Source organism: Falco cherrug, chromosome 7, assembly GCF_023634085.1.
Source record: "Falco cherrug isolate bFalChe1 chromosome 7, bFalChe1.pri, whole genome shotgun sequence".
NCBI lineage: Eukaryota > Metazoa > Chordata > Aves > Falconiformes > Falconidae > Falco > Falco cherrug.
In genome coordinates this window covers 65,956,891-65,973,994 of record NC_073703.1, presented here as the reverse complement: position 1 = coordinate 65,973,994, position 17,104 = coordinate 65,956,891, and the positions used below count along the sequence as shown (strand labels likewise).

Sequence of the window (17,104 nt, the reverse complement as noted above, 5' to 3'; positions counted from 1 at the left end):
ATCACTGGAGTGTAACACTAAGTTTTTGTAAGAAGGTGACTCATATCTAACAGGTTTTGAAGGTTCTGAGAATTAATACAGAGCCCTAGGTCGGGATCTGAAAGATGAATCTGCTTAAGAAGTAGTCATCACTCTACCTGATCTTCCATCTCGCTGAATATCCACATGGTACCACTCTCCATCATTGGCTTTCTTCTGGGTGGCTTTGACTTTAATGGTCCCCGAGCCCATGTCCAGCAGCAAGTAGAGGTTCCCATCTAGAAGCTCAACTGCAAAAAAGTCTACCTTTGTATTTTTCTGGCTCCTGGCATCTTTCCTCTCCTGAGGCTTGCCATGGGTGAAAAGGATCAGTCCATTGGGTTCAGTGGTTCGGAAATCAAATGAGATGGAGCCCATCCTTTTGGTATTCCATTTAGGCAGACTAATATAGGCTTCAGGTGTCTCAAAGCTGATGGGATCCAGTGTAGCCACATTCTCACATACAAATTTCACCTCCCCGTAGATCTTCATCTTAGTATCACCAATCCGTGCCAAGCGAGACAGCTCCAGACGAATGTCATTATTCTTGTAAACAACCTGCCAGACACAAGGAAAAATATCATACATCAATCCTGTATACAGTACAAATACTGCAATTACCGTCAGCCATGGGAGACAAACTTCTCCCAAAAGGCAGCGAGAAGCAGAAAGGAGACCATGCCAGAGTCTGACATGATGACCGAGGGAGAGAGTAGAACAAGGAGCGTGTACAGAAATGACAGCAACAGGTATTTTTTGATGACTACAGATCAGATAAGCAGGCAGAAGAGAACATTTAGGCAAAGGACAGGGAGAACAATTAACTACCACAAGCCCACTCTGCTGTAAAAGCTTTTGTACATAAAATACAGTGTGTGTCTGGTATCATGCTGTTATATTTGCATAAATCCCATACAAAATACATAACAAAGTGTAACCTCCATGTCCGTCTCTGCTAGCCACAGCAGGGAACTCTGTGCCACCACTGTCATTTCTCTATTATTCCTATAAACCCACTTAACTACTAGGAGAGAGATGCAAAAAAAAATTTAAGCAAGTTTCTGTGAACTGTTGGTGATTGCCCTGTGGCTCCTGAAGAGCTACAAGAAAAAAAAAAATAAACAAAGACTAAACATTTCTCTGACCAAGAAATCTTAAACCGCTACAGGCACAAACTTGCTACGGAGATACTCACACAGTTTTCCCTCGCCTCAGCAAAGCTGCACTCTGTGCTAACACATCAAAGCCTAGACTTTTACTTTCTCTGGGTTAAGGACCAGAACTCCGGACTCTGTGTTGCTGCACAGATGGAAATTAGCCAAGAGCAGAGTCCCGAACAGCCCCAAACAGGCAAGCACTCCTGAGCATGCCTGGCTCGCTCGGCCCAGACCTCCTGCCCTTCTCTTTCTCACAGCTGCAGAATTAATTCCTTGCGAAGAGGATTCCTTCCTGCCCCACACCTTTCTCACAGAGGCAGGGACTGGAGAAGGCAGAGAACTGAAATATTTCTAATCTGTACTACTCTGAACTGCCTTCCATGCTTCCTAAACCCAGAGCTGGCACACCCAGCAAGCAAAAGCACTTCTGCGACTAGCACAATTTTAATTGAATTAATGTTCTGTGACACTACCAGAGACTGATTTCTTCTAAGGAGTTACTATTTTAAAATACTTCATGTCTATTACATCTAGTATATACATACACACACATTTGATTTCTGCTTTCAAAATGCTAGCAGGATGAGTTGTCAGCAATTTGCTATGAAAAGAGAAGGGAAAAGAGATATGCATTTTTAATTCTACAAATGGGACAGGAAAGTCAGAAAAACTGAGCAAGCAGTAATTGTTAAAAGGCAAATGAGGGTGACAATGAGGGATAAGCTTCTGAAGTAGGTGACTTCAGAATGAAAAATCAATGAAATCACAATTCAAGAAATTTGTAGCAAGCAAAGAATCCCCAGCTTTTGCTGAGTATTAAAGGAGAATTTCCCCAGTGCAGCCAGCACAGCATCAGATTTTCTTGTTGCAAAGGCAAAACACCCCGCATCAGACTAAAAGGAGATGCCAGCTGTTAATTCCCATTTGGAGTCATGGCACAAAGCTGGAGTTCCTCCCAGCAGAGGACAGCATTCACCCACAAGACCTTGTTTTGCTCTGCCCTCACCCAGACTTCAAAAAACATCAGGTCTATTAATATCCGCAACAGGAATAAAATATATTTTCGATTTGTGGGACTCTAGTGGTTTCATTCTATGGATTAACCATGTTGAATGCTCTCACTAGATGGACCATACACCTTCCAGTGGCTCGGCCAGGCTGTGCATTGCAGCCTCCTGCTCTTGCCAGACAACAAGGTGCATTTCAGCCAGGGACCAGCCCTGAGCACTGCATGCAGCCCCATCTCTGCATCTCAAGGGAACAAAGGAGCTGAAGGTACAGAGGAAAATAAATGGAACAATTAAAAGGGTGGAGCAGGATGCTTTATGAGGATAGCCTGAAAAGGCCAGAGCTCTTACATTTGGAGAGGACTGAGAAAAAAATACAACTGAAGTTTACAGAAGATGGAGAAGGTTAATGTAGAAGTGCTCTTTGCCAAATTCAGCAATAATAGAACTACAGGCACTCACTGAAACTTGTACGGTGTAAGTTTAAAATGGATTTTTAGAAGTGTGCATTTACACTGAAGATAGTGAACTTCTGGAACTTGCCACCATAGGAGGTAGTGGAAGCAGAGCGCGTCAACAGGCTCAAAGAGAACCAGAAACGTAAATGAACGGCAAGTCTACAAACTGATATTAAAGAGAAATAGAAGGGACAGACCTTTCAATACTCCTAATCCAACAGCAGTGGATGCTGTGGGAGTGTAAGGGGAATGCACCACTGACAGCAGCCATGCTCACATGCCCTCCCTAAATAGCACTTGCGCCTGCTGCTATTGAAGGTGGAATAACCGGGTAATTATTGAAAGATTGGCTGCTCTTCAGGCCCACTAGGGCTTTTCTCCTGTTCTTAATGAATCTGCGTGTATAGTAGACTGTGCGCAGTCTACTCCTTGTCCCACTGCAGGGACAGCCTGGGAAAGAGGGTAATTGGAAATTGGTTCCTGTGGACAGTCCTTCTGCCTGCACACACACACAGGGCTCCCTGGCTGATACGACTTCAGCACATCGCTGCACTTTCAGTATTTTTTTTTTATTTGCACCCCAGTATCGAGTTGCTTTGGTGGGCAAGAGAATGTCAGGCCTGAATGAACTGTCACTTTAATGATCCTGACATAGGAGAACTGCCCTTAGAGGATACTACCTATAGTTGCTCAAACCAACAGTTACCTAAACCGTACCTTGACCCAGGCTTTCCTTACGAGAGTAGCAAACAGGTAGCACAACACCCTACGTGTGATTGATGGCTGGTGCTGGGTTGTATCTAGCTATGGTTCAGCCACAGGCTTTCTGCAGCCTCTGCAGGTTACTGTAGAAGGAATATGATCACGTACATGTAAGCAGGTTCCAGCTCTCACCTGAGCCACATAGAGGTTACATCTCCCCCTTTCATGTATTTGATACCTAACAATTCCCATCTCTTCTGGGGAAATAGAGGGTCCACCTCTTATCTGGGGTTTTCTGCAGACTTTCTTGTATTTCATTAGTCATACCAGTACCGCAGCTGGAGAATCGTTGAGACAGCCTTTCAAAGGATTTAGATAAAATTACACTGAGTTAGCTGTAACCCAGAAAGTCACTAACAATGGAGGATCTGAGAGCAAGTTTGAAAGACAGGACCAAGAAAGAAAGCACAAAGGAAGACCTGGGGAAGAAAGGAGCAAGGGGGTTAAATACATGCAAGGTTCTAAATTCAATCTTTTCAAAGAAACAGAGCCAGCCCAATCTGAACCTCAAGTGTTTGTTGTTCTACATTATTCTCTTTTAAAAACCCAAACCCACAATCTAGCTTGAGAAATTTAAAAAGCACCTGTGTTCAAGAAAAAGTACAAGTGTTCTGTACATAGAGGACTTGAGATATCATTGACAGCCACATTTGGACATCAAGATCTTAATGTATAATGAGGTACCCCAGAACTCTCAGTAGTATAAACACAAGGATGAAAATAACCCTCAGGTGTAAAATCAAGGTGAATCCTGAGCAGGAATAGAGACACAACAGAATCCCTGGCTTGGGCAATGGAATGCTAAGGCAGCTTCTGATATCTGCGATTCAATTCTTAAACCAAAAGTTCAAGAATGAGAAAACGGAATATAATTAAATGACTGGAATGCATGTCCCATAGTGAAGAAATTAAAATTCAGGCTGTTTAATAGGTAGAGGTTAAAGGGCGATTTGATTACAATCTACAAGTACCTGTGCAGAAAATGGAATTTGGCAATAGAGGGCTCTTCAGTCCACGTGACAAAGGAATAATGGGATCCAGGGGCTAGAAACTGAAGTTCGAGAAATTCACATTTTAGGATATTATGACTTATTTTTAAATGAGGGTAATTCGCTATTGAAACAATTTACTACAGGTTATGGTGTGTTCTCTGCTACTGGAAAACTTTAAATTAAAATAGTATCTTGTTTTCTCTAAAAGACATAGTGAGACAGGAATTAATTATATCACAAATCAGCCTAGATCATCATAATGGCTCTTTCTGGCCTCATAACCTATGAATCTTTGTGTTTTAATAAAATCAACAGATGCTTCTGTCCTGTTTTCCAGGAGAGGTGAAACACATCCTTCCCAAAAGTTATAACTGCCTGGTAAATGAGAAGGTGCTTGTGTCAGTTCTGGTCTGATTTGCCACCAGTGCTTTCAGTGAGGCTTCTTTATACGTTTGTGATCCTACCTTGCAACCTACTATTAAAAAGGAAGTAAGAAGCCTAGGGCAAAATGCTTGATCCTGTACTTCTATCTACATGACCTAGTTCCTTAGAGAGTCACCTGCTGCAAGCCAGAGAAGAAACATTTTCATGTTTGGCTGGGGAAGCTGTCTGCCAGCAGTAAAACCTATCATTGCGTAACACTTCCTACCTTGTAGTCTCATTTTACTAGCAGTGTCTGAACAAACGTGAGGGCTCTTCAGGACGTACCAAAATACCAAATGAAACCCACTAACTCCAAATGGGGCCACGGCTGACTCAGAGGACAGTCCCTCGCTAGGGCATAGTCTTCTAGTGCCACTCTGGGACTTAGAAGTATGCAAAGCAATGAAAGTAGCACCCACAAATTTGTCCATTTTTATCAGATGGCTTTCTGAACAAAGCTGACCTTGTCTGTTTAAGCAGAGACAAGCCTGAGTTCATCTCCTGTCTGATACGTGTGTCAGAGAAGGCCAAGAGGCCTAAGGGAATCAAGGAGATGATACCTGGTACAAATATACACATTTACCTTACAGTTATTCAATAATGAAGTTAGAAAAGAAAAAAGGGAAGAAAATGACTACCAAAAGCTATGCACAGAGCACATGAAAAGTAACCTTCACACTTCCAATCTTAAAATCACTTTATATTCCCCAAATTAAATAAGAACAATGAAAAAAAGTGGTTTTTTTCCTTTCCCGTGAGGACTGCTTCTAAATACACTTTAACAGAGGAATATTTTGACTGCTCAATGGCTTTGTTTAAGGAATTCGACCAGTTTAGATGGATGGTCAGGGACAGGGTAGTCCAGATGCACAGTCTCCCTCATAATCAGCAGTAGAATTCCATGACATCTGGGGCATTTTGAGAGATAACAAGATATACAATAAATCAGGTTTCCTTTAAATCTGCTGAGAAAGAAGAGTTTGTTTTAAGCTGAGCTAAATCAAACTGGCAATCTAGTTTTGAGGTTTCTTAAAAATGGCAACTTTGCAGTTCGGAAGCATTCAAGGAATTTCTCCAGCTACACTTGTAAGAAGCTTCACTCATGGGTTAATGAAAGGTCTAATCAGATGGCTTTTCACAATGATGAAAAGTGTCTCTCTGCAATCAAGCGAAGATGCAGATAGGGAGGGAGCAAAAAACGTGAGGAAAAATGATGTGCTAGACTTGGCCAGTAGCCAATATAAAAATTCCTCTCTGAGTCGGTGCTATTAAGCAGGAAACATGGTTTTCGGTGCAGGCTGGACACAGGCATGCTCCAAAGAGGAACAGCCATGGGTAGCCTGGTTAATTAGAAGATGACCATCACGAACCATCATGGAAAAGGGCAATAACCTGAAGGCTGTGTAAGTTTAGCCAGCTAGGAAGAGCACCTCCGAATTTCAGCCAAGTTGTTCACCTGCAGCATCCTGTGTATCGGCTGCTTTTTCCTGTCACGGGCCGTCCCTCTTCACCAAGTGCCCGCATCACTTCCCAGAAGGGCTAACTGCAAGACGTTCAGCCTCCAGCCTTTCTAAGGCTTCCTGAAAGGCACCTGCACTGAACCAGACAAGCTGCTCAATAAATTACAGTTCATCAGATGGTTTACCAGAACGGTGTGATCCTACCCTGCCGCAACCAGCAAGGAGAAACAGCCCGACCAGCTAACGATGCTTTACGTTGTGTTTGGGACAGGCTACGTGCAGCAATCCTAGGCTTCAGTGGTGGGTAACTAAAGCTGCTACGCTGATTTTAAAAACTGTATGTGGACTGTCTGTACCTGACTAAACATATTTGATAGTTCACTGGGCTAACAACTGTATTCAGGTAACAAACACAATCACCATGCACCACACGGAAGGAGTTAATTTACCTGTCATAGAAAACAATACATTGAACGCTGATGATAAGTAACAGAATCCAAACAAATACTCCTCAGATATGATTTGTGCTATGTTGACTGAAGTAATGCGATTCTACATTTCATCTGAATTATGTTTAAAAAAGAACATGAGTTTACCCAGCTAAAAATAGAAATATGGTGAGTAGAACACTTAAACAATAAGGCAGAAATATTTCAAGCTTCCCTACAACACTTTTTCCACCTTACAATTCAATTGTAGGTTCTGAATAACTTCAAGTTTTGTGGAAAGCTCCAGAAGAGAAAAGAGATTGATTTAGTTCCAAAAGACTTATAGGAAGATACAGAGAAGCACTGCCTGAAGCAGGATATAAAGAAAGAGATAGAAAAGGGATTCAAGGTGCAAGTAAAAAAGGGCTGAAGAAGGCAGAGTAGAATTTATTCTGCTGGTCTAGTGAAAATATTTCTCTAACAGATACTGAGGACAGAGGACCCAAGTACTTCATTGTGGTCACAACTATCTATTAAGCCAAAAAATAAGCCCCTACTGCTCAGGAGAATTCAGGACATCGGAACGTGTTCACAGTTACCTCAGAGTTTACACCAACCCAAATCATTCACAGCGTATCCCAGAGCAGGTGAAGGTCTATCTTGCTGCCAGATCTTTCAGCTTGGAACATACTAAGATAAAAACCAAACATATCTATGCCTTTTTGGAGTAAGAGCTAAGATTTTTTGCCTTATGACCAACCAAATACATGAATGAGAGAGATTACAAACTTCAGGGGGAAAGAAAGTTGCTCTACAGCTATTTATGGAAGTTCTAATATGAACATGAATAACACGAATAAATGAAGTTCTAGAGCTGTACAATACGTTTTTGCATATACTGAGCTGCTTCTCGAGTTACCTATGAATACTGTTAAGAGACTAAAATGTCAAATGCTCTACAGCCTGACTTATTCCAGGTGTTGCATTGCAGCATCCAAACTACAGAAAAGCAGGGTTGTGAAATGACCTGCTTCTTGGATTCCTTCCTTCTAACAGGTAGCAGTAAGAACAGAATTTATTTCATCACATGGGTGGATTTCCGCATCCCTCCATGCTGGGATAAACTGGCTGCTGATTCATTTGCTCTACTGTGGAAGAAAATCTTGATTTCAAAGGGAAGAGCAGACCCCACAATTGCATCCCAAGACAAACAAGATGGGAACATTAAAAATACATATATATTTGTGAAAAAAAGGCATGACACTTTATAGAGGGGGGAGAAGCCTTCATGATTGCAAGAGAAATACTGCTGAAGGATTCTGTATTGGCCTTAAAGACTGAAGTTGTTGCCTCAGCTACCAAAACATAGCACAGCATAGGCAGCAGTAAGATTAAGCAGAACTGGTCTTAGCATGGACTATGATTTGAGGATAAATGCTCTTTTGTGGTGGAAGCCGCCTTCTTTCCTTATTACAGAAACTTCAAGTTCTGCAATAAGCGAAGAACGAGATCACAGGAAATAAGATCTAGTTTCTGGATTTCTTAAAATGTCACTTTTCCACAGGCTTTCTAAGAAACGGTGAGAAAGCCACCTAAAATCAGTATTTTTAAAAGTATATTCCTCACATTATGGCAGCCAAGGAGGTCATGGAATTGGTTTTGCAGAAGTGCTCATTAGCCAAAAGCTGTAAGTGAAGATAAGGAGAGATTTTGTCTTTACTGTTAAAGCTAAAAGAAATGCTCCGAGAGATTAGACCTAGATTTCTCAGTCACTTTCAAAAAATTAGCTGATGCTTGTTAATATTTAGGTGAAAAAGTCACTGACTGATATTTGACAGTAGCAGAGTTCACCTTTGTGTTATGGCAAAGCATTTTAAGGCATTTCCCTGTGAATTAAGGTGCACAAATTTGAACTTACCCTCTTTCTCCATGCTCTATTCAACCTCCATTTGGCCTGGTAACAGAGAAGAATAAAAGCTGCAGGACAGGGAAGCCAAGACCACCAGTTTAATACTCTTGCTTGTGCCACAGGCACACCTCATGCTAGCACTGAAAAGCAACTTGTACCCTGGATGTGTCTTTGGATATAAGAAGGGCATAGAGGAGACTTATCATTATTTTACAAATATTCATTCATATACAATAATGAGGAAATTCTAAGTTCTGCACTGAGCTTGTATAATGCAGAGCTAAAAAAAAAAGACGGAAGAAACACTCACTTAATAGCTACGCACTAAAAACCATTCATTGGGTGGACTAAATGAAGCATCCTGGAATGTATGGTGATATAGGAAGACGCAGTGCTGTACTTTGCTGGAGATCACATCCAGTTTGAAGAATTGCACTTCAAGAAGGGAGTGGGACTATTGGAAAGTGTCCTGAGGATAGCCATGAGACTACCCAGAGGTCTCAAAAATGTAAGAAAGATTGAAAGTATTGCTTCTTTTTAACATAAAGAAAATTGCAAGGAGACATTATAACAATGTTCAAATATAAAAAGGCTTCTACAAAGCAGAAAGGAGCAATCTGTTCTCTGTACCTAAGCTGAAAAGGACAAGAAATAATGGGCAAAAATTACAGCAAGAAAGTGTTAGAATTGATGTTAGGAAAAGTTGTGGGTTTTTTTGATTTAAGAACAGTGAAGTACTGGGAGAGATTGCCTGGGGAGCAACCATCACTGGAGACCTTTAATTACAGGTTAAACAAATTGCTGTCAAGACTCTCATAGATGCCTTTGATTTTGTCTTGGGACAGTAGAAGTGGAAAAGATTAAATAACATCTCATGTTCCATTCCAGGTGTATTTTATATGATTCTGTGTTGGGGGGAGAGGTGGAGCGGACACACAGGACATGAGAAAGGGGAAATTGTACTCTGAATGTAGATGAAGACTTTCCTGTGTTCAATGCACAGAAAGGAAGAATAAACCTTATGTTAACACACTTATGATAGCTCACAAATGTGAAGAGCTCGATTTACAGATGAACTTCCTAGCTAATGAAGGTTTGACAGCATTTTCAGAGTTAAAAAAAAAAGGAAGAAAAAGAAATCATTATCACAGAAGCTTATTTGCCAGCATGCAGCAGTTGACTTCAATTACATTCAGTTCTGTATTGAGCTTATATAGACATTCACCAGTTACAGAATGCTCTGCTCCTCCCAAATGCATCCTGAAATCTCAGATTTGTCTAGCTAGCACAAGCTAAATCTGTCTAGCTTGGTTCAGTGATGAGTATGTGAGGAAACGATTACAGTGAAGTGTCTTAAGGATTTCATCTGAAAGGCAGAGAGGAATTATTTTAGGATGGCCCCATTGATCATTTAAGGCTTGAACCTTATTACACAAGACACTGAAAACTGTATCAGACAACGACTTCGCAAACAACACTCCACTTCGTGATTTCATTGTATTTCAAATCCACCTAAGGTTGTGCAAGTACAAAAGACCTATCTCAGGAAATAGAACTGTTGTGTATGGCTGGGTGAATGTTTCCATCAGGATGGCTTTCTAACACATAATTTAATTTTCCTATCAAAGAATTAGCAAGGAAATGCTTCCCTTCAAGCCGTCGTAACCCAAAATGGCACATTTAGTTTCATCAAACTTAGCAGAAAAGCTTTTGTATGAACTTACCATAACATAAAAGTGTTTTCCAGGCATTGTCTTTACTTTCACTGGTGATCCCCATTTTTACCCCTGGTTTGCACTCTAGGAAAACAGTTTCACATGATGAGATGTCAGTGTCTCACCTGACATCAGAAGAGACACATGACCGGGTTTGCCACAAAGCAGCTTAACCAAATACTCCAGCCCCTATGGGAGAACAGGACACAAGGGCCCTACAGGACAGCTACCACGTGGAACTGCACTGGATAGGAAACCACAGTTCTTGTGTGGCTTCAGAGTATTTGGTGTCAGCTCAATAATTAACATGAAATATTTTGCTTCAGGGAATATCAGGATGTTTCATATAAATTTAATTCTGAAGCTTTGAGGGATTTCCATTTAAAAAAAAAAAAATTAATAGCAGCAATGAAAACAAATGTGAGCTGGAGGAACCTCCTTTGGGACAGAAACTCTTCATTTCACTCAGCTTTTCCTTTCAGTGATAAAATGTGTTTTACCAATAACACAAACGTTTGAAGTCTTCTGTGAAATTACTGAATAGATATTGCTTGCTTACAGGTATGCAGTTTTTCCCCACTACCTATCTTCCCTAGCCCACGTGCCTTCAGCCTGCTCCACAAGAATATCCCCAGCAGGTACAAGAAGATAGTTCCATCTCCATATGCCAGTCAAGCACTAGCCTCACTGCCGAGGCTTCCAGCGTGCTAGGCAAATCCTGCCAGCCACAGCGGCGTTTTCTACGTGTTTGTCACTTGTCCAGCAAAAAAACAAATGGAAAACATTTACCATTACATATGCAAGAGCACATGCTTAATAGTGAGCACTGCTCAAATAATGATGGGATCAGCACGACAGTGGAAGTATTTAGTGGGTTTAGTATTGTGTAGACATATTCCACAAACTTAAAGCAGTGTCACCGTTTGTAGGCGGATGGTAACAGCTGGGGGTCCTGCATCCCATTGTGTGTCTCCCTCCCTCAGCCCCAGCACAAAGGTCACGGGGGCACTGCTACCTCCTTCCATCTGCGATGGCAACCAAGGTAAAAGGCATGCCTTCAGCTAGGCTCTCCTCCTGTGAGGGAGCAAAGATGGTCCGGCTCTGCTGAAGAAGTGCCATTGGCAGGATGGCACTTCCCATGGCTGGCACCATCTGTCATAGTGCACCACACGGGTCTGGATGGACTGGGAAGGAGGAGGAGGACCCATCTCCATACATCTGAACTGAAACACTATGGGTTTCTGAACTTTTTTTTAATGCTCTTCTTGTTTCATTGTGCAAAAACCTGCGTTATGGGCATCTCTGCTCACCTTTCCAGGTTCTCTTTGCTCGCTCCTGTTCAAATTATAAGGCATGGAACAAAGTTCAAACCTTCCACAGGTAGGATTCACCAAATATTTATCTGCACTGGGCCTTATGTTGTATGAAAACAGGGAGGTGATGGGCTAAATATTTGCTTGAATATTTGCTGGAGATGGCAATGAATGTAATTAATTCCCTACCTGCAAGAGACATCAAAAGAAAAATACTATCATCTCATAATGCCATCTTGATTATAGATAAAGAACCAGAAGCATTTCTACATCTTTCTCCTACATGTATCTAAAAAACTTTCAGCTGTGACCTCCAGCTCCACAGGTTCCAGCACTAACAAAAGGAAGGGGAGAATTAAAAAAAAAAAAAAACAATTTAAAAAATTAAAAGATCTATCTTCTGTTCGGGACTAAGCCACAGCTACCATGATGCCAAAAAGCCTAACCTGTCTATTCATTCAGAAGACATGCAGCTGCACCAGTCACAGCTTTAGCACCCAGCACAACACTCTGAGACCAGTAAAGGAAGGATTGCAGTGGGACAGCTCCCTCTCGTCTGCTTGTACCATCTCACCTGGTCTCCAGAGAAACCCTTACTGACAAAACTGCTTTGCCACACCCCACCATCTTTACAAGTTTCTTGGGGAAAAGTATTAAACCAGTGCAAACAGTCCAGTGGTGCTGCCAGAGCCCACCGGGGCTGTTAGGAAAAGTTGACCTTCACCCCTTGTTTTGATCTGGAAGCTGTGTGTGGAGTCCAAATCCAGCTACTCCTGAGGAACAACAGGGCAGGTGGGAGCCATCAGCACAGCCACAACGCTGCCGGCCACAGTGAGAGCGCATTAAGGAAAGGGCATGAAAGGAGAAAGAAACAAAAGCAAAAAAAAGGATGACGTTTTCCAGTGGAAGCACTGAAATGAGAAGCAGAAACAGCAGACAGATAAAGGCCTAAGCATGCTTTTGAGCACCAGATTACACTTCCTTCTCAAAGTAGGCAGAGTGCTGCAATCAGGAGCGGCGAGAGCATTTTGGTAAGGAGAGAGGTCAGGGCTGGAGTCAGCACTGAGCACCAGGTAAGAGAGGCAGCTGATGAGGTGGTTCCTAGCATGCTGGGCCTGATTCTGCAAAATGCAGAGAGCTCTCAATACTGTTTTCTCTCTGGAGTGGGCTTATCACTATGTGTTTTTTCCCTTTCTTTTAAAAAAGAAAAAAAAAAAAAAAGGCAGGGGGGAGAGCAGGCTTTTCCTCAAAGGCAGCTGGAAAAAAATACACAACTCCATTGCAGAAACACTTTCCCTAAGACATTCCTACAGGGCATTTTAAGTTATTCTGTGAATATTAGTGTCTTGGCTTTAAACCATAGTATTATCTCCTACTCCCCCATTAAAGACCAACATCCCAAATTTACAGGAAGGGAAAGCTAACAGAATGAACTGAATATTCTTGGCCAATTCATACAGCGAGTCAATAGATGGTCAGAACGTCTCTTCTTCCGTATTACTACACTGTGCGTAAGGAATAGCTGGAAGAAATGTTTTGGTGACACAGATCTATGTAAATCATCTACTGGCTGGGACACCTCCCCTATGCAGACAGACTGAGAGAGTTGGAGTTGTCCAGCCTGGAGAAGAGAAGGCGCTGGGAAACCTTAGAGCAGCTTTCAGTACCTAAAGGGGGCTATAAGAAAGATGTCGACAGACTTTTTAGTAGGGCTTGGTAGCAATAAGGCAAGGTAATAGTTTTAAACAAAAAGAGGGAAGATTTAGATTAGCTATTAGGATAATATTCTTTATTGCCAGGGTGGTGAGGTACTGGCAGAGGCTGCCCAGAGCAGCTGTGGGTGCCCCATCCCTGGCAGCGCCCCAGGCCAGGCTGGACGGGGCTTAGAGCAACCTGGGCTGGCGAAAGATGTCCCTGCCCATGGCAGGGGGGTTGGAATGAGATGGTCTTTCAGGTCCCTTCCAACCCAAACCGTTCTATGATACTAATCTTTTCCAGCTTTGAAATTCAATAATGTAAATATAAAATGGCAATAAATTTTGCCCTCTGTTTACTTTCCCTAGAATGCCATTTTAATGCATACAGGCACACGGTTCCATTCTCCTCTGCACAGAGCTTGGTTTTACTGATCTCACATCTAAGAAAGCTTATTTGATACAAGCCTAATTTACAATATTATCTTACATTTTCTGTTTTGCTCAATACTATCTCACTGCTTAAGAAAGATCTATAGCAGATCTTAAGCAAAGCTATCAGAGGTTACATTGTTCAAACACTAACAGGCAGAAAACAAAATCTGCTTTTACCATTGTTTGGCCAAAATTCTCCATTTAAACCTTTTAAGCCTTTCTGGTTAACTGGACTGCCCATCATCCACTTTTGTCATTCAAGTCCCAACAGCCTTTCCATGCCTTTACTGAGCACTGAGATACCACTGTGGCAGCAGCAGTCTCAGCACACGGTGAACTTCCTTTTCTGGTGTCACCTTCTCTCCTCCTGTGATCCTCATGCAAAGCACATGTTTATCCAGGACGTTCAACTTAAGCGCACTTATAATTAGCGTTAGAAGAAAGCACACCATCTGCATGTGGATCCCCCCGTGCATGTGTTCTCACGCAGGTGTGCTACCAACAAACTGCTTGGCATTCTGGTAACTGCTATCCTTCTATTACCCTGAAGGTAGCTCAGAAAGCAAAAGTGTGTCTTTTTTATGAAGCACTCTACACAAGGATGAGTTCCCATTTCCTAGAGAAAGGACTGGCGGAGGTGAGATTACACCAAAATCGCTGTGACTGCAAATTCAGCCTTTGCATATCCACACCCTCCAGTATCCGTTCAGAAAATGCAACTAACTTTGCTGTACGTGACACTAGACTGCCCGTGGAACGGGACTTAGCAGGAGCTAAGCATGCTCCTTCATACATTTCTTTTCTCTGTCCCCTCAGCATGGTCAAACCTGAATGGAGCACAGTCAAGGAAGAAGCAAAGAAAATGACAACGGGGGCTTCCAGAGTGGCGTATTTCTAATGTAAACTATCGAGGGTTGAGTGTGTTCTTGTCTGCAGTCCTGTTCCAAGCCCAAATCACTCAATATCGGCTCTGAGTGTTCTACTACTTTAGAGGCAAACAAGGGGGAAAAAAACCAAACCCACAACTGCTGCATATAAAGCCCAGTGGTACAGAATGTAAAGAGGCAAATGCTGAAAAGTACATTGCTAGAGAAGGTATGTTCAGCCCATCACGTGTCCCAGCATCACTGCCTCTTGCCAGTCCCAGGCAGGAATTGTTCTGCTTGACTTGGGTCCCTGATACATAAGGCACTCAAAAGGAGTGGATTAGTGATGACGATTACAGCGCACTGAAAGTGCTGCTGTTTTCTATACTGTACCATGCTCTTTTCTTTTTCTTCCCCTAGAGCACTACACTTTGAAGGGGCTGTATTTTTCAGCTACCCCACACTTCCCCATTTTTCTTTGGGAGCAATATAAATAGTAACCAAGACAGGCACATTTGTGTGTCACAAAACTGTGACTAACCCCTCAGTCACTCTGTCAAGAGCGTCTGTATAGTTTTATAAGGAGATTCCTTTGCCCTTGAAAGTGCTAGTATCTCACAGTTCTGGCACCCGTAAGTCTGACACCTCTCACTGCAAACCCATCCTTTGTATGTGGGTCTATCAACAGGTATTACAAAGGGTAAGAATTATTTCCCAAGAACTTCCAGAAGGGAAGAAGGGTTGCAGACATCTGCCCAAGATCCTGGTTAGTCCCTTACAAAGTCACAGAGGAGCCAAAACTCCTGATCTGCTGTTTCTGCACTGTGCTACCAACAAGTTTTGTCCCACCTAGGCTACCATGCCTCTTAAAGGCAGACCGTCAGCTTCTTGGCACACCCCTCCTTGTTTGTATAGAAGTATTATACCCCAGAAAGTTATACACTTAAATTAGCTTGAACCTACAGAATAAATCCCCTTGTGCTAATCACACCCTGCAAAGTTTGCCTGTTTGTTCTTGTAAGAAACATAACATGCCTTCTAAAAACAAGTTTCACTTTCCCAGGCTGAACACAAAATCCATGCCAGTAATCAAATATTATATTACATTATTATTACTACGGTTACTATTGATTATTACAAGTTAGAGACACTGGTGTGGTCAGGGAAGCAAGGAAATAGCAAGTGGCAGTTGAAGGGATTTCTCTGACATGGAGAAGCATAAGGATCATCCTGCAACAGTTTCAAAAAACTTAGGACTGGAGGTTCATCCCCATGTCCTAGGATCCCTTGCATGACCGAAGGAAAACAAAAAAAAGAAATTAAAAATTAAATATACAAACAGACATATTTTGCTTTAAGTCTTGCTTCTAATTTATGAAAGAAGTGTCATTAATAAAGCTTTCCAGGTGCCAGAGAGAGACAGACTGGGCAGCACACTGGGGAAAGGGCCACTGCCCAAAGTTTCAGTCCTAGCACGGCTGAACTACAACCACCGAGCGACTTCCAGATACTGGAAAGTTGTCTTGACGCCTAAGTGGATTCTGGAAAAGGACAAGAAGATATCTAAAATTCAGTTTACTTATCACTTTGACATGCATATAATAATACATACTCAGACACATTTCAGTTCAGCCCAGTGCTAGATTATAGATTTAGGATCAAAGGCTGTAAGTAGCTCTCACACAATGGGAACCATATCCAAGCCTTGCAAATAGTGACTATGAAAAGAGTGTGTGTGTCTTGGTGCATAACCAATTGAACATGAAATGTCTTTGTAAAGCAGTTGCTAAGAGAGCTAATGTGATTCTTCAGTGTCTGAGTAGGAAATTATCAAGTACAGAGAAAAGACACTGACTACATATATAGTATTAGTGAAACCATTTAAAAATGCTGTGGTCCGTTATCTTGCCTATGCTTTTAAAAAGATGTTTAAAAAAAACTTTAACGAGCACAGAAACATACTACAACAATTTCAAGTACCAGTTTTATACTATGCCAGGTGAGCTATCTAACTAATTCCATCCATTTCACTCAAAGGCAGGTTACAAGCTGATCCAAATCTGCATGCTACAGGAATCTGCATGGGGAGAAGTTCTCTGACAGAGGAGGTCTGCTTTAATTTAGGAGAGAAAAGCATAATCATATACGGTGACTAGCCAAATCACAACTATTCAGTCAGTCTGGAAGTAATGTGCAATGTTCCCTAGTGATTTAATTAAGCAATGAAGTCTTTAAATCATGATAGGTTGTAGTAATAGTTTTAAAAAAAAAAAAAGTTGTATCTCAATACAGAAGTCCATCAAAACCCCAAGGTGACAATGGTTTGTTTAAAAGGTTCAGTTTATACAATGTAGGAAGTATGTAACAAATACTTTTTCTATGTCAGATATAAATACACAAAGAACTTAAGTGCTTATAGCACAAGAGGATGACAAAGTATTTTGCAATCCATGAGAACAAAAGAGGA

The 17,104-nt window shown here is 41.8% G+C and overlaps 1 protein-coding gene across 21 annotated transcripts in view; it reads right to left on the bottom strand.

Annotated features, from left to right (window-relative positions):
- The window catches only part of NRXN3 (neurexin 3), a 1,022,219-nt gene that overhangs the window by 709,475 nt on the left and 295,640 nt on the right, over positions 1-17,104 (bottom strand). For all 21 annotated transcript variants that reach the window (XM_055716439.1, XM_055716441.1, XM_055716453.1 and 18 more), the window contains one exon: positions 138-576. In XM_055716439.1, the coding sequence (XP_055572414.1) occupies positions 138-576 (439 nt within the window). The remainder of the gene's footprint in view (positions 1-137; positions 577-17,104) is intronic.